The sequence below is a fragment of the Melopsittacus undulatus genome, chromosome 4, assembly GCF_012275295.1.
Source record: "Melopsittacus undulatus isolate bMelUnd1 chromosome 4, bMelUnd1.mat.Z, whole genome shotgun sequence".
NCBI lineage: Eukaryota > Metazoa > Chordata > Aves > Psittaciformes > Psittaculidae > Melopsittacus > Melopsittacus undulatus.
Window position 1 is genome coordinate 23,566,127 of NC_047530.1, and position 18,302 is coordinate 23,584,428.

Sequence of the window (18,302 nt, forward strand, 5' to 3'; positions counted from 1 at the left end):
GAACAGCTGCTTTTTTTTTTTCTTCATTAAACACCTACTTTAATTCATTAGCAGAGAAATGCAGCATTTATACTGAATTACCTGTCTGCTTTGCCAGATTCCCTGATGTAGGACTTGAAAAAGGGAGCAACAGCATTGCTGATGAAAGAATGTAGTGTTTCATACGGAGAATCTTCACTGAGAGTGAGGACTCTCAGCTGGGAAGACACTGGTTTGTCAGCATCAATCACTGGTGTGCGCTTAATGAATGCCAGGCTGCAGAACAGAGAAAAGTTACCAACTAAACATTTGAAACTTAAGTGACAGTTAGAGTAGCTTAAATCTACTGCAAGTTTAGGTCACAGGAGTCAAATGTTAACCTGCATCATCATACTGTATATAATCTTTCTTCTTAAAGAGCTAAACACAAGTCTTCTAATAACTACATCTTTATATTTAATCAGTAAACAGCCAAATGTAGGTATCAGTAAGGAGTGTGGGCACACTAAAGAGGCTTACATCTCAGGATGCTTCAGACTCAAATATGCATTAAGGTAAGTGACAAATACGTATGAGTCAGACATAACCAAGTATTACTGAACCTAATGAACATACTACTGTGTATGCTACTTTTGCATATATGACAGTTTAGTAAGACTGTCTCTTTAACCTCAGAACTAGAAGTCCGAAGTCCTAAGTCCATTCCTGTCCTCCTCATGACACACCCTTGTTTTATCAGAGCCTCCACCTTAAAAAGCTATTCCTGTGCCTGAATAAAACCCCTGCACGAAGCACATGGCAAACTGGAGGTAAATTTCTAGGTAAAGCAGGTAAATCTGCTTGTAAAGGCTTTGCACTCATAGAGTAAAAATACCAAGATCTGTTTTACTGACTCACCTGTTTGATTTTATTCCATAATGAATATCAGTGCTGATACTGTAGGAAATGAACTCTTTTTCCTCTTCTCCTTCATCTCCCACATCCTCTGCAAAAAACATGCTATGTAAGAAATATCTCTAAGGTATCTGCCACACTCTCTCTACCAGACTGTTTTCTAACCTTTAATTTCTACATCAACTTATCTAAGTTAAATTCAGCTTTGCAATGTCATCAGTTTCAGAGTGGGTTCATTGTTCTTCAACAAAACTACTGGCTTTTAAAGGTTTCTATAAAAAGCTATAAAACATTACAACAAGCAAATTCTAAATTGCATTCTAAGAGAGATCTGCAATACAAAATGTACATTTATTTGTAGAGGTATGCTACAGAATGACTACACTTCAGTATAGTAGAAAAAAGCAGCTGCTTTTTGCTTTTAAAGGTTGCTTTGTATTTTTTGACCTTTTCTTTGAAAGATATTTGGAAATTAAGTCTCAGAACAAAGAAACTTCCTGACAAAGCAGAAACCTAAGCATTACCAAAGCCAATATATCACAAATGATGTAATCCCTGGGAATGCACGCAGTTGTGCTGCAATGCAGTCATTTTAGTGCAGAAGGTGACTCCCTGTTGGGGGACATGCTCTGACCGGACAGAGCATTACAGTGGACTCTTGTTCTGCTCTGATTTCATTTGGCCATTCATGAGAGATACACCCTATGGTGTCACATTTGTGATCCTGAACACTAGAAGCCTGGTCACAGAACGCTGCACAGTAACCTGTATGAAAGCTGTTGGCAGGCTGTGTAGGTCGTGATGTCACACACCAGTTTTCATTGCTCAGAAAAACAGCTTTTGTTTTATTGTATTTGTAATCAGTAATTTACCTGGTACTATCTGGACTTTGTGTGGACTAACAGTTCACACAAAAGTTTCAATAGTAATATTGCTTTTAATAGTGTTAGAGAAAATACGATCTCCATATGCTGTTAGAGGTACTGAATCTCTTAATCTGAAGAATGGCTGTGAATCACAAAATCCACTCTCCCTAAACAGCTGCTATTAAATCAGAAGACATCAATGGAAATGCCTTCTGCCCACAATAAATTAGTATTTAGCTTCTGAAACATCTAAATGTCTCGATTTGGTTTTCAACCATACATACATAACAATACCTATGCAACAAGCCTAGAGCTAACTGATCACTACTTTTTCATTACTTCCAACCCTGACTAAGGATAATCAATCTCCTGAGCCAGACAAGAAAGATTCAGAAATCATCTGCATATCATATTAAAATCCAATGGGTTTTCCTTAAATCTTGGTAAACACTGTCTCATAAATTTATGATTGTTGTTCTTTTTTTCCCCTCTAGAAAATTCTACTGTTATTCCTGCTTAAAAAGAAAATCTCAAACTTTGGAGGAAAACGAGGAGCATAATCAGTAAGTAGAAACAGGCGCAAGATAAACAAAGATGACATTTTAAGCAATATTTTGGATTCATAGTGACTAGACAGTGACTGGAAGAATCTTCTTCATGTTTCCATCAGTGTGCAGCAAATGCAGGGCCTATGTCCAGTATCTTACACTGCAGCTGCTGACATGTTAAATAATGTATTATGAAGCGTAACTATATTGATACAAATCTACTGGGACTGAATCAACAGCATAGTAGCAGCAGAAATCCAGAAGTTTAGTACTAAAATTCTACAACCTCAAACTGGCAAGACATGTAGCCATATACAAACTGTAAGTCTGTTTAGTAGTAAAAGTCTGTGTTATTATCGAAGCTTTGTTTTAGTCTATTATTGTTCATTAGGCTGGATTCTGTGAAAATTTAAGTGCTTATTTAGAAATTGATTTCTTGACAAAAGAAAGTAATTTGCAAAATAAATGACTCAGTGACAGCTGCATATAAATAACAAAGATGTTTTTCAATCCAAGTGTCAACTTCGCTATAGCATTTAATACAGCATTTGATGACATTTCCGAGTGCCATTTACAACCACTATGTCCACCAGGCTTTGCTAATGAAACAAGGACACTGCAGGGTCTACATCCTGATTTATGAACCGGCGTCTCGCTAATTTATCATGGAATAACGCTTTTTACAGGCTGAGGTGACTCTTCTGTTTTTTCTTTTACGGGGGGAGGGGGGAATGCTTTTGTTTATTTCTCAAGGGCTGGTTTGTTTCCGTTATTGTTCCAGGCCGGCAATCTGCCCTGCCCAGGTCAGCTCCCCAGCAGCAAGGAGGCCGCAGAGGGAAGCGCCTACAGCCCACTGACGAAGCACTTTCGATGGCTACCCCAGCAGGCCGGGCTACAGCCCCAGCACACGAAGCACCTGCGCCCACGGCTCCGCTGCGTATCTGCCTCGAGCAGCTTCAGCCCAAACCCCAGACATGGAGAACAAAGAACGGGCGAGGCCGCGCCCGGCGGGGGCTGACAGCTCGGGCCCCGCCCGCGGATGCCGGTCCTCGCGGAGGTGCGGCGGCCGCGCCTCGATCCGACTCTGCGGGTCGTGGCGCCGGGCGCCAGGTCAGCGCCTACCGCACCGGCAGCGCGCCCGAGGCGGGGACACCCGCAGCCCCCGCGCCCCTTCCGCTCCGCGGCAGGGCGGCGGCTCAAGACAGGCGCCGCCGCCATCTTGAGAGCGCGGCATCCTCCCGGCTCTCGCCTCACCTTTGAGGGTGGAGCGCTCCACCAGCACCGTGTGGACCTGAGGGTCGGAGAGGAACTTGCGCATATGCTCCACGGCGCCCTTCTCCTCCAGTGCCGCCTCCAGCACCGCTGGGGCTTCGCCGCCGTCCTCCAGCAGCAGCGGCACCAGCTTTCGCAGGTGCTTCTGCAGCACCGACACGTCGGCCACATTCTGCACCGCCGAGCCCGACACCTCCATGCCGCCCTCCTCGCCGCCGGGGCCGCCGCCCCCACCGCCACCGGAGTCGGACATGCTGAGGCACGAACACCGACAGGCACGCCACACTCCGCCCGCCCGCGGTGCGGCAAGCAACGCCCCGCCGCCGGGGAGCCTGGGAAAGGCAGCCCGCCACGCCTCCCTGGCCAGCGCCGGGGCCGCCCTCGGCACAGTCCCTGCTGGCGAAGGCGGTGTTCTAGTAGCTTCCCAAGTAAGAGCAGCTGCCAGGGGAAAATACAAGTCCTCCCCCCCAACTGCCTTGCACCACCGGCCCGAGAGATGGGTGCTGCAGGCCCCTTAGCGGGAAGATAGAGCAGCCCCGGGGCTCATTTCTTCAAAAGGTTTAGTTTATGTGAAAAATAAACCCAGAAGTCGTAACAAGGGAAGAAGCAGACTGGCTTTTCTGGTCTGAAGAGCAACCCCCTACCCAGCTCGTACAATAGGCATGCTAGTTACAGTTTAATGAATGCAGCACTTAAATCATACTTTCATATCCCACAGAGAGCAGAGGGGGGAACTGAAAGCACCCCAGTAAGAAGGGGACTTCTCCCTGAACATAATTTAATTTAAAAATCTTGTTAAAGCTGTTTTACAGCAGCCACATCCCAGTGTGTATGTTTGATCTAAGAAACTAGATGAGCTCAGCTGTCACCAGGATGGACAATCCTGCTCCTCGTCTAAGCTAGTCCCGTCCCTCCCCTGGTCCTGGGTGGTATTTGAATGTGCCTGCGAGAGAGAAGGTGACAGCAGTTCCAGAACAATTCCACTGCCTCCCAAAAATCACTACTGGACTGAAACCCCCCACTTTTGTTTATACACAAGCAGAGAAGGGGATGGCACCTAGAAGAGAAACCCAAGCAAACTAACCATACAAAACTCTGACACCCCTCGTCGTCCCCCCCCCTCATTTCCTGAGGTGGATACACAGGCAAACATAGAGATCCGTAGGCCCAGAGTCTGTTCAGATGTACTGCACAACACAGAAGGAAGCTGGGATGGGATATCTTGCCTGACTAGGCAAATGCGGGCCTGTAAGCCACTACACAAGTGTTAAGTGTGTGTGCCCAGCTATTTTACAAGGAATGCAGAAAGCACAGCTACATGCCCTGGCTCCTGTTTCTACCAGAAAAAAAGCGTGCCTATGCTCACATAGGCTCCTAAGGGGTTCAGGAGTCCAGATTAACTTTAAAAAAACCCACTGCTTTCTTAAGTAATAGAAATATCAAGCCTTCTTGGCTGGAAGGAAAACAATCTGTTCAGCAACAGAACTGGCAAGTTATTCACTGAAAACTTATCAAAACCATTTAATTTCCTCTCCTTCCAAACCCCTCTTATTAGAATGGTATTTTTTGATGAAGAAAAATATTGTAATATATTAATATTAATCTAACTATTCTATTTACAGAACATGGTTATTGAGACAGTGTTTAACACTCACCTACTTCAATTTTCCAAAGTCTAGTTTGCTCACATCCTATCAGTTTCCTACATGCAGATAATGTTTTGGGATTAAGTTTCATATGAGAAAGACTTAACTTTGCCAGGCCATCTGAATTCCAGAAAGGCTACCCCATATCTGGTCCTGCTGACTGCCTTCCAGTGGGGTGAGGATTACCTGCTTCTAACATCTGTGTAGTAACTGTCAGTACAGACTAAACATACAAAACCCACAGGATAAATCAACATGCTGGCCTCCAGGATGCTCAATAAAAGGGTGCTTTAAATTCTGTTCTGCAATGTAGATAGATCTAAGTGTAAAAACATCTCTTCGGAGGTTAGTTCAAGCTATGGTTCCAAGTGCTGGCATGCTTGCTCTTCTAGAACAGCTGTCATTTGCTGCACCAAAACATCCCAAAATTTTTGCATCTTACAAAGCAAGAATCAACATTACTGCAAAACTGCTGCCAGGAAAAAATATTAATAAGGAAAGTAAAGTAAGGAATTAAGGACAAGAAAGCAGGACAGAGACAGGAAATAGAAATTCAAGTAATTATATATATGCATTGCTGCCAATTTGCAGAGAAAGTAAGGTCAAAAAAATCCCAACGCATCCCATTACTGTCGGTTCTAAAAATACTCCATATGTGACAACACTTTATTGTATAAAGAACAAGTCAAGGATTTTGATACTGAAGCACTGGACTACTTCCAACTACAAGCCAGAGTAAGTAAGACACTTGGTATTCCTTCTCCAGCCTCATCTGCTGTGCCAAAGGTAACAGGAAGATCTTGTAAATCAAGTTAAAGGAAATCAAAGCAAAGACAAGAACTTGTGCAAAAAACTAGCTTATGTTCAGTTAAAGAACATATGTTCTCTCTATAGAGAAAAGGCTTCAGCTTTTTCAATATGGGTGAAAAATCATTTGCCTTGATCTACCCCTAGTTAATCATGAATGGCCTTTTCTTGGATACAGAAAGGACCTGCCCCTTCTGCATGTATGTGAGAAGCTATTTCAATCAGCCATTCAAAAGGCAAAACTCCCACTATGACACATTTCACCTCTAGTTTAACTAAAAAGTATTTCAGAGAATCAGAATAAGAACTAGGACTTGTCAAGACAGAGGTTTGCTCCTGGCAAATGACATATAAAATACATAGGAAGTATTTTGTGTAGGTCAGAAAAGAAACTTCAGAAAAAAAGAAAATCTTATTTCCCCTAAATTTAATAATGATTTGGTAGTGTTAGAGACCAAAACCAAAGCAAAATCCCCGAACAAGTAACAATCAGAGCAAATCACTTGCTTTCCCCTCTCTAATCCTCTTAAATCTCTAACTCTAAAGGCAGAGTACTAGAAAAATCACAATGGCAAGCCCTTCATGCAGCATGAACCTTTAGTGTGGTCTTAAAAGTGCTTAAAATAGCTTGAGGCAATTATGTGAACATTCTCCCCCCTTGAAGCGAAAACAGTGGAAGCCCTCTCCCTTCAACACCATAGGATTGATGCTTATGAGACTTCATGTGTTATGTGTGCAGTCCTCTGTGCAGGAGTGAATGCAGTCCTGATATGAGTGCATTCAGAGAAAGACCGCTGGAGTCATGCTGCTCTTCAGTTACATGAGGAAGGAAAATTATTATCTTCTGTAACTCCACAGTAAATTCTCCACTGGGAAATTTTTCATATAAAACCTTTTTAACTACATCAAAGTTTTATTTCATAAGGTAGAGACAGCTCAAGTAAAGTCTCATCATGTAAACTATAATACAGGGAGACAGTGATATGGTAATTAGAATGGCATTCCTTAATTAGCTATATGCAGCCAGTCTCCACAATCATTGCACACAGTAAGGACAAGATCCAAGGTGCAGAAATGGTCCACTTTCAGGGGTATGGTCCCTAATGTAATCTAGAACAATATTCAGGATAACCTGGAATCATAGCTATCTCCTGTAAGTACACTTGTACTGAAAGTTTCCATAAGGAAACCAGAAACCTCCACACACAGATGTACCTGTGCTACACTGGCACCTTCCCTTCCATGGCTTCCTTTCCTTTTTTGGCTAAAAAGCCAAAGCAAGGAATACCTAAAAGGGTTGCTGGTCAAAGCCCCTGAGCTTAATTCTCTTGGGGAGAAAAGATAAAAGTTCAATTCCTGAACATGCAACTCAGCAAGGTATTTATATAGGGGGGGGGGGGGAAAAAGTCACTACTGTCAGTATTTTAAAACATTATGCAGCATTTGACCTTAATTTTATAAACTGAATAACTGAACCCTCAGTTGTTTCAGAATCTAGCTGATTCATGATTAAGTTTGGGAATGCATGCATTGAGTTTACTTCAGAGCTCATGAAAAAAACTGTTTTTCAGTATGCAACAACTTAACTCAAATCTTAACATATGTGGCAAGCCAGTAGTCAGATACAGATCCCACCACATTTAGAACCCTCCCCCAACCCCACCCACTTACTGGAAGTCAGCTTTATGTAATTGCCTTAGCTCTTTTGAAGACTTATGAATTCCAGAGGGAAGACAATTCCTACTGCAGACTGAGTGTTCTTTCCTAACTTTTTTCCTTTTTGCTACCTTGACCACATACCACCTACTGCACAATAATCCCTGAATTTATGGTTACTTTGCTTGAAGCCTGTTAAGGTAGAAGTTAAGGGAAAACCACTGTGGTATGAAAGGTACATCTTTCATATTTGTAGACCGGAGATCCAGAAAATTCCTTTCAGTCCTGATAGTTGTTCCAAAAGATGTATCTGCTTTTTCTACCAAATAGCCATTATTCCCATTTTTTTACTAACTGCCTTACAATAAACCTTTTTTTGGGGTGAAATGTATGGTATTATCTTAATTTGTACAGCTGATTTTTGCAAACAATTGCAATCTACACATCCCCAAGCACCCTGTGCTAAATTTAGTTTCATGATGAACAAGTAAAATTCACATGTTCTTTATTTGTCCATATAATACACCATTTTTTATAAGTTCTAAAATTAGATAAAAGCATATTAAATGGCAGGTGTATGAAGTTCTTCAGAAACAATGCCAGAACAAAAAATTGAATTACAAAATGTTAAAAAATGTAGGTACATTTGAACTTAACATTCCACTAATGCATAATGTTACAAATACTGTCTAATGAAAAATAATTGTGCCACTTACCTATTTTTGCTGTTTCTAGGAACTTTTTATTCTGTACATAAGACGAATCTGTACAAAATATGAAGTCTACATTTTTATTACTTATTACCATAAAACAAGGTACAATGTATGTACAATATTAAAATGAAGCCATACTAAAGCCACACTAAAAAGACACTTGTAATATTACTTTTGACATTCCTGATGTACAGGTGTAATTTTGGAAAACTGGGGAAGGTGTCAGACAGAACTTTATGAAGAAGAACATCACCAAAATTCTACTTTAATTCTTTTTATTTTGGATGTTTTAGTTTTAGAATGGTTTTGTATAGGATTATTAGAACTTTATTGATAATAAACATGCTAACCTGCTAGTGGTGATGGATTCTGGAATACTGCAATATTTCATTATACTGAAATACAAATTTCAGTAGCCCAAAACTTCAAATATGACTTCATGATGAACTTTAAAAATACCAGTTTTTCCCTTTTTGGTGAATGTTTATCTTCAATAAAGAACAAAAATAAAATCTAGACAGTGAAAGATGTTCTTATATGTTGAGCATCACACAATCAAACATTGATATACTTTTTTTCTTTTTTTACCCCTTTGGGTAATATAATTCCTTTCAGCAATCTCTTGCACAAACATACTGAACACCCAAAATCAAAGGTAACTGATGATCTACCAGCTAAAGATGGGAGTTCAAACAATGGTATATCAAAATACACTGACATTGCTTTACACAATTAAAAAAGCACCCTTTTTCCCTCAAAAGAAGAAGGCATCTTTAAACTGTTTTAATATAGTTTATCCTAATGGTAAAGCATATTTTTTTTTTCAAGTTTTACAGGAAATGTTTTCAGACACAGTGGACGTTCCACTTAAAGGTTGGGCTGGTCTTTAAATTTAGTTGTTGTAAGCCAATATTTACCACCCTCAACTGTCTTCCAATAGACAACATGACAAATTTTGGAATTTGAATGTTAAATGCAACCAACAAACAGCAGGCACTACATATGCACAAGGTTACTACAAATGTCTGCTTTGCGCATTTTTTTTTTAATGGATGCAGGAGACATTATACTTCCTTAAAAAGTAAACCAAAACTATTTTTAAAGAAGCTGCGTTTATCTCTTTATGCATTAAGACATTAAACATTAAAGTTATATCATGTTACTGTCAGAGACAAAAGAAACTAATCACCCATTTAGAATAGCAGAACACATTTCAAACAGCTTGTAAGCAGGATAAGTAAGTCAAAATACTGGCCACCCTGAGAGAAATCAAATATTGAAGACAAAGCACTATATTTTTAGAGATTTTCCTCCCGTGCTTTCCCATCTACAACAAAAAGCTCATTACATGCAAGTAATCTTGTGGAATATATAGCAGCATTTGAAGATCATCAGCAACTCAGATGCATTTTCAGTTCACTTGTGAGGTGTATTTGCAGCACATGTGCTCTTTACAACAACAACAAAAAAATTTCACTGTAAAATTATGGTCACTATCTCCTCAGCTCTTAGACTCATTTGAAAAGAAGCAGAATGGAATTCAAGGGTCTGTTCTTTTTCTTATTTAACAAGCTTGTGATGTTGTGTTTCCTGAAAGGTTATGTTCATCTTTCAGATGAAAACTGATCCAACTGAAATCACGCATAGTATCTGCCACAGAATATTGAACTCCTAGAGCCCAAGAAAAATGCTGAGTATTAAAAGCTCAGATAAGGGAGAAAACAATGAAAGAGTATTTTATTGAACTGAAAAAACTTAAAATGAAATTTTATATTCAGTCTTTTTCCAGTCAATAAACAAATTTTAATTTTAGGAAAAATTCTTCTACCAGTTCATATCTTGAATACTGGTGCCATATTATACACTAAAGACTGGAAAATATGGCTTTAAATATACATAAAGTATTAGGACATGGTGTATATATATATATATATCTTTATCCTAAGTAAATGAGAAATAAATTTACAGAATTCTTAGAAAGGAATGATGATTGAGGATTGTCATGACAGTTACCAGCTTGTAAGCCATCTTTTATAGTATGAAAGAATAACTGTGTATTTTCAAAACTGCTGGTATATTGCAAGACAGCAACAATGTGGAAACAACTGTAAAGTTGAGAAATCCTAGAAAAAGGTTTCATACTTAAATTTGAAATAATTTTACTTTTTTTGAAAACACACACTTATCATTAGTACCAACTGTTGATCATTCACTTACATGGAAAGAGTTGATAGAATGCTTTTTCAAATATGACCATAAAAACTGCATGATATCAGCTAGCTGGTGCTATAACACCACCTCCAGGAAATTGCGTCCACTTGATTATAGTCAACCCAATATTCTGCATGTGGAATTGGGTAATTTACCATTGTTTGAACTACTAATCTTGAGCTGCATACTCTATTATTGCCTACAGAACTGGGTTGAAGAAAGCTTTGACTTTGTGTGTAACTGATTGGTATGGCACAAAAAGTAAGTTCTACTGTAGAACTGAGTCCAGAAAAAACCCAACTTTTCCTCCAAAATAGTATTTCACTGTAATAGTTTAATGCCCATCATGTGATATTAATTCATCAGCTCTGCAATGTGATTCCAAGGCTTTCATGGTATAGATATCCTGAGGCAGTTCTGACTTGCGTCGCACAAGAGGACGATCTTTTTTCTGATCTTTCTGTGCCTGAAATAAAAATACAATAAAGTTGGCCAAAATAATTGATAAACAGTTAAAATATTTCTTGCACATCAGTAGGCTCATTTAGAGAAAAAAAAAAAAAACAACACTCCCCCCCACAAAAACCCCCCAAACAAACAAACAAAACATATGGGGAAAAAATGTATGCCTTCTCCTCTTTACCCCACCAGTTACCAGTTTCAAGTCCTGACTCTCTTTTTTTTCTGAGAGGCAATATTAGAGGCAGGTAGAAATTCTAAGCTATTAGCAATCATGGCATTACTACCATGATTATCACTTGATAACATTTTTAAAAACTTAAATTATCTTCTCACTTCTTTTTCATTTTGTCTCTACATTTAAGATAAATTTTCATTTTTTCCATGCTTCTAATAACTTGCACTATTCACATATCTGAAAATTTAAGCTTCCCCTCTATTACTTTACCGATGCTCTCTCAAAGCCGAACAGTACTGCTGTCAAAGTATCTTTAAACTATATAACGGTGTCTTTATATAGTTCCTGTGTCTGTCTCACCCTAATGTGCCTGTTATATCATAGGATTAGTGGTCAGGGTTGGAAAGGACCTTAAGCTCATTTAGTTCCACCCCTGTTGCCATGGGCAGGGACACCTTCCACTAGACCAATGATGTTTATTCATCTTCTATAAAAAAAAAAATCCTTATGAAAACTGATTGGCTTTTACTTAGCCACTGATGTACTTGCATGTTCAAAAAGTTAGTAAGTCATGCCAGTCAAATTTATTGTAGCAGAGTATACCCTACAAACCCTCACAGAGTCTGGTACAGAAAAAAAACTTTGTTTTTCTCAGTCATCCCATCACCTCTTCAGTATGGACACCCGGTTACATTGCTAACAAACCTTACTTTCACTGAAACTGTGTATGTCCTTACACAGTTCCTCACTCCCCCCCCCAGTTTCTAATGGTACTTACCCAGGGATACACAACTGCCTTTCCAGTGCCCTCTCAAAGAATTGTACAAGAATGCTACCTTGCTTGCTTTCTGCAATACCCTAATCCTTAATCAATTATTTGCTTTCCTTATTACCCAGACTTAACAATCGAGCTCATCAAATAGGAATGCAATGCATGCATTTTCCAGCTGAAACACTATCAATGCAGCTGTATATAGTCCCAACACCATAGTTCTTGATGCTGAGTTCTTTGTGAAAAAGTAGTCAAGACCTAGGCAGGGTTCTTGGTTTTAGTCTGGGCTGCCATTACTCTTTGTACATTTGTATTGTATAGCACTAATTCAAATTCCCAATCACATCAGCAGCTGGGACTGGGAACTTTGGTTTGTCCCAACTACTAGTATATGTCACACTTTGGCTGATTTTCTTCTGGAGCTAGTGTTAGAGCTCTCAGACTTAGCAGGTACAAGCTTTCATTCCCTCTGGCCAGGACAGAAAGTGAACCAAGGTCTCCTACTTCTGGAGAAAATTATTATGACCTAGGATATAGCATAGTAAAAGATGGACACTACCATCAACACAACTCTAAGATTAAGGAGTACTTGTTTTTTTCAATAATCTTGTACACACTTTCTTCCACTAGAACTGGTTCTAGGCTCTGAAGCTGTGAAAGGGGACACTCTCCCCATCATGTGGGGCCTACCTAAGCTATTCATGGTCTGAAAAAAAGGCAGAGGTTTAGAAATATATTAAGCCCAGTACTCCTCACTGACTAGCTCTAACCAGCATTCCCATTAAGGGCAATGCTACCCTCAATTCACTGCTCTCAACAGGCATGGTGTTTGAATTGGTGGTTGAATTACATGTAATGCATAGGGTTCCACTCCAGAGACAAGTGTTTAAAAAATATCAATCACTGAACATGCATTTAATGCATTCCAGTATTTCTTTTGATGTCAATCTTCATCCAAAATCCCACAGTACAAGTAATAAATAATCTCGCAGGACAATGACACTGGAGTTTTAAGAAAGGTATCTAGGAGGTTAGGTTGACCATATGCTTATTTTTATTAAATTCGTTTGAAACACTGGTTCAAATTAACACACTTGATCTCTGATCTCAGCCAGTTTTTCCACCTCAAGCTCATTTCTCTGGTCTTATAACTGCTGGATTTAGATATATTCATATTACTGATACTGCTACCAGACATCCTGGCGATACTGCAATGCTTCCTGGCACCTCTCTATTTTCCATTAGCTCCAAGTTTAAATCTTGGTTGAATGTCAGGATTCTAGTTCTGTTTAACTGAACTTAAATTAAAAATACCCAAAGATTATTAAGCATTAGCTAAGGATGAGAAGACTGGAATGACCTTGAGAGTCCAAGGACACTGTAGTAGGTAATGGAACATGCCAAATGGTAGACTGAGGAAGATGACCCATTAAGTGAACAAGACAAAGGCATACTTTACGTATTTTTCAAAACATAGGAGCCTTAGTCTCTAAGAAGGCTCTGAACAAAAATGTCAACACTGAAATCCAACTTTATATATTTCTACATACTTCATGCATTTTCCTGCAAAAAGACCCAACCTTATGTAGGTAAGAGAACAGACTACGATGTGGGAGAGTTCAATTTTATTTTTAACTATCCTAAAAGCAAAATCATTGCTCCCATCATGACATAAAAAGTTATTTCTAAGTGAAAAGAAAATGAAAATTCCTACAGAAGAAATATTAAAAGAGACCATACAGGAAATTCACGGGCATTAGAAATAAAACACTATATTCCTGGCTGCTATAGTACCACTTGAAAGTAGCAGCTCTAAGGAAGATTATTACTCTAGGATAAATGGTTATGGGGCTGAAAATAGAACCTAGATTTATGGCTATGATTAACAGTCACTTGGGGAAAAAAAAAGTAATTAATGATTTAGAGTACTTTGTTATCTTCACATGGCTTTACCTGACAAGCCTCTTCTTTCACCGTCTTTTTCAGCATCTGCAAATCTTCAATTAAAGGCCCATCTGTTTCCATTGCAACAGGACTGTTCAGCAAACTTGAGTCACTATATGTTGGGTACTAATAAAATGCAAAGTGTTAAAATAATAATTCTTAGTAGTAACACCTAAATAGTAAGAGCGTATTTCATCATTTGAACAATAAGATTAGCTATTTGAGATTAGCTTCAATATCTTATACTTCCAGGCACCAAGTAATAAATTTTAAAATGGAACTCCAATACTTTTACTTGGCAGAAATATCCTGTTGAAAAATACAGGCAGAACACACACAAAAATTATATGCTTTGATTATCTGAGGTTGAATTTTAAAATATTCAGATTTTGCCAGTACTGAACTGAATGCAAACATTTATCTGAAACCTTATTAATACATTGTCTAGTGATTTGTGAACAGTGTAGCAACCCAAACACAATGATTTTACTTTCTGGTGCAGTTACAGGTGGAAGAGAAAATACACTGTTAAAACACCAAATATGGTTAACATAAGTTTATAGTAATTTCAAAACAGAATATTAAGCTTTTCTGTCTTGAGAAACAGACTCTTGTATAGCATATAAGCTTACTGTGCAGCAAATTCAGTAATTAAAATGCTAGTTTAACTCAGATGAAGTGTATGTGATCTTGAAAACAAAACTAATTTAGAAACACACAATTTTTCATCTGTTTTTTTCCTCATAATATGCTAGTATCTGAGTGTAGCAGTAACAATGCAGATGAGAAAATAGAAAAAAACTATAGCAAGGATTTAATGAATCCAATTACAATGATCTCAAATCTTAAAATGTATTCCCTGTGTCACACAGTCAGAAACAGCTCTGAACATCAACTGTCAGTAATTACACACGTTACAAATTTAACAAATTCCAGGAGATAAAAAAAAAATCATAACTCAAAAAAACCTTTAAAAGCCATTATATAGAGCACTAAAAGCATTTATAACCTTATGCCAATTCACTGGAGCACTTCATGTTCAAATTAATATTTTTTAAAATGTATTTATTTAAAAATTTTATGTTTTAAATGCTCCTCAAACATACTATGCAGAACATACATGTATACAGATTGTGTTAATGAATTTCAGAAAATATGGTTACAAAAACTTACTTGTGAAGAAACAAATTTTCTATTGCAAGTCAATCCCATTATTTAGCCAGACATGCAACAGCAAATGACCACACATATCAAGTAGTGTTCAAGCAAGGCTTTCATATGGCTTATCTGATTAACAGAATGTTTTATCACTGAAAGTCAAGTGCTACTCTCATTTGAATCTTTTTTGATTAACTTAGCTTATCTGTTGTCAGCTGACATTTTGTTTAACAAATTTTATTTCAGCAGTTTAGGAACTGTCCCCTGAGAAACACCACAAGAACAAAATATTTATGAAATTCCACCTTCTTAGGAAAAAAGAAAAAAAGACACTATAGTCTATTTTAAAATAGCACTGAGATCATAAAGTGTCCCACTTCTGTATACAGAGTACTACTACTCCATCTTCCACCTCTTGAAACTCAGCTAGATGATATAAAGATATAATACAGTAAGTTTCTTGCTGCAGTAAAGTAGAATTTTGGCTGCAAAGTAACTGAAATGCTTGGGGTCTTTTTGCCCATAGCAGTAATAAGGATGACAGAGATAAAGGAAAAGTAGCAGCACCCTCCAAGCAAATTAGGGGGAAAATCCCCAAACAAAAATAAAACAAAGCCACCCAAGACAAACCACCCCCCTCTCCCATAATCTCAAAGTATAATGTACAGTCCAAGTTATCTTTGTTTTTGTATTAAAATTTCAGTTACATCAAGTAATGTAGGTTACTTACTAAAAGGAAAAGTCGATTTCCCTTTTAGTAAGAACCTGAGGTGCAGGTTCACCAGAAGACTGGCCCAATGCAAGTAGAACAAACGCAGCAGACAAGAATGAACAGTATTACTTCAATCCATTAGACACAGAGCAAAACTGACCAGTCATAACTCACAGTTTGCAGAAAGATCTCTTTTATAATATATTGTTTGCAAACCAGCTTTTCAAGAGAAACCAATTATGGCATCTCTCTGTTTTCCATAATTTTGCACAATAACTTCAAACCACAATACAGCATCTCCTCTATACTCCTGCATACAATAATCTTCTAAGAAAAGGAAAAAGTACATCATACCGTACTTTTCAGAAACCTTTTTTAAAAAACAATTACTTGCACAAGTGAAAGTTACAAATTTTTAAAGTATTTTTATTGTACATATTTTCATAATACAATTAATGAAATCGCTTTATTTTCATGATCAGTCAGACCTGTTCCCCCCTCTGATATTTAACAAAACTAAAGTATTTGAACATGAACATGTTAATCTTTTCTAAATACCTGGGGATTTGATTTGGCTAGATTTTCTATTTTAACCCATGCTTCTTCCCGTTCCTTCAATTTTAGCTTCTCTCTGGGATAAAAAAAAAAAAAAGGCAAAAATAGCAAAAGGAGCTTGGTAAATTTTGTATCACAGCTTGGATACTTTCTTAAGCACTAAGAAATTCACTGTAAGTCAAGAGAATAAATTAGTTAGCTACAACTGTTTTAACTTACTGCCCAAAATACCACTTCCGGTTGACAAGATACCTGGCATCATTTCAATACCCCATACAGGTCATACAGGAAAAAGAAAATTTTCTTAGAAAAATAAGCTGATATGAGCCAGTTTGTTGCTTAATAACTGTACATTAAAAGGCTTAAAATGAAAACAGAATTCTTGATCTATGTCAAAAGTGTTTGTGTTTCAGCTCTAATATTTGAATTCTACACTGAAGCATAAGTAGTATCTTGCCATAAAAAATGGGCAAAAATTCTTACTGTCAGCCCAATGGCTTAAGGTAACAGTTCAAAAGAAAAGGTCCAGAGACATCTTGAACTTAACACAGACATACCCAACAAACTTAACATAGAAGTACCCAACAAACACACCCATTCAAAGGAGTTCCAAGCCAAGAGGGATGACATGGGATGCCTTTTTTGCTTTCTCCTCTTTAAAGCAGGAAGGGTTTGTTTCCTTCTGCCTAACACAGTTTAAAATGGTAAAATGGAGGGGCTTGTTTTTAACTTTCTTACAGATAAACAATTTACTGCAGAGACTAGAATCAACACCTCTCTTCAAAACCTGGCAGAGTTTTAAAAGAGCTTTGAGCTTAAGAGTGCTGAAAATGCTCTCAGGCTTGAATGCATAGAGCAGGTAATCCAAACGTAAAAAAAAAAAAAAAAACAACAAACCAATCAGACAAAAAAGGTTATATTCAAGCACATACAAAATTTGCCCACAACTCTCAATTCAGTTCAGCTGAGGGGAAGAACTCTTTGGCACCCACGGCCCCCTATTAAATTCTTGTGTGGTAGGGGATTTTTTTTGGTTTTGTTACTACATCCCTCAGCACCCTGCCTGCCTTAGTTCACACCCAAAATGAAACCCAGAAAAGATCCAAAAAACAGAGAAGGAAAGTTTGCTTTCACATTTAAAAAGGATTCTACTTATTTGCTGTGAGGGAAGACAGACTTACATGAACTTTTTTTAAAAAGCAAATGTTCACATTTCATTACCTAGAAGCACACACACAACTTAGATATAAGCTCATTTCTACTTAAATTGAAAAAAGGAATTTCAAAACTTGGACAGATCAATCCCCATGAAGAATTTGTACTACTTCCAGTATATTGGTTTAAAACGGGTGTATCATTTGAGCCACCACTTGAAGGAATCCTTATTCACTTTGAAATTAAAGCTAGAATTTAAATCCAGTATGCACTTTCTAACTATACCCCCCAGCCCCTAAGGTGAGAGTGAAAACATTAATACTTTTGACTTCTCAATCTCACTTTAGTGGGCTTTATAATATCCCGAATATTCAAAACACTATGTCTAACAAAATTAGACATGGAGGAGCAGAAGATAAGTGACTTTATGATAATAAAAATCTGCATTTTGGGGCATAAACCAGAAGAATTCTAGCTTCTAAATCCCTGCTCTGTTCACTGGCCTTCACAAGAATATACTAAATTCAGCAGGAGTCTTCTGGCAGGTAATGTACAAATGCCCTCTATTTCAATAGACTGATAACTATTTTGGGTAGTTTTTAGAAAAACATTCACATATGCTGAGCTTGTGCTTTAAAATACTGGAAACATGTTTTGGGAAGAACCAAGTGACAACATGAAAGTAACACTAGGCAAATAAAGCATGCTAAAATAAATACAGGATGTAAATTTTTCAACAGATCTTTTATACTGGGCTCCATGAGTACCTCTCTGAAG

General features: G+C 38.0%; 2 protein-coding genes across 3 annotated transcripts in view; both read right to left on the bottom strand.

Moving 5' to 3' along the window:
* Positions 1-3,818, bottom strand: part of DYNC1H1 (dynein cytoplasmic 1 heavy chain 1) — a 47,066-nt gene extending 43,248 nt beyond the window's left edge. The window contains exons 1-3 of the mRNA XM_005149555.2: positions 3,542-3,818; positions 877-964; positions 82-255 (exon numbers count right to left, since the gene is read on the bottom strand). Of these exons, the coding sequence (XP_005149612.1) occupies positions 82-255; positions 877-964; positions 3,542-3,812 (533 nt within the window). The 5' untranslated portion in view covers positions 3,813-3,818. The remainder of the gene's footprint in view (positions 1-81; positions 256-876; positions 965-3,541) is intronic.
* Positions 3,819-8,156: 4,338 nt separating this feature from the next.
* PPP2R5C (protein phosphatase 2 regulatory subunit B'gamma) overlaps positions 8,157-18,302 on the bottom strand; it is a 79,956-nt gene continuing 69,810 nt past the window's right edge. For both annotated transcript variants that reach the window (XM_005149553.4, XM_005149551.4), the window contains 3 exons: positions 16,374-16,446; positions 13,955-14,071; positions 8,157-11,058 (listed from right to left, as the gene is read on the bottom strand). In XM_005149553.4, the coding sequence (XP_005149610.2) occupies positions 10,927-11,058; positions 13,955-14,071; positions 16,374-16,446 (322 nt within the window). In that variant the 3' untranslated portion in view covers positions 8,157-10,926. The remainder of the gene's footprint in view (positions 11,059-13,954; positions 14,072-16,373; positions 16,447-18,302) is intronic.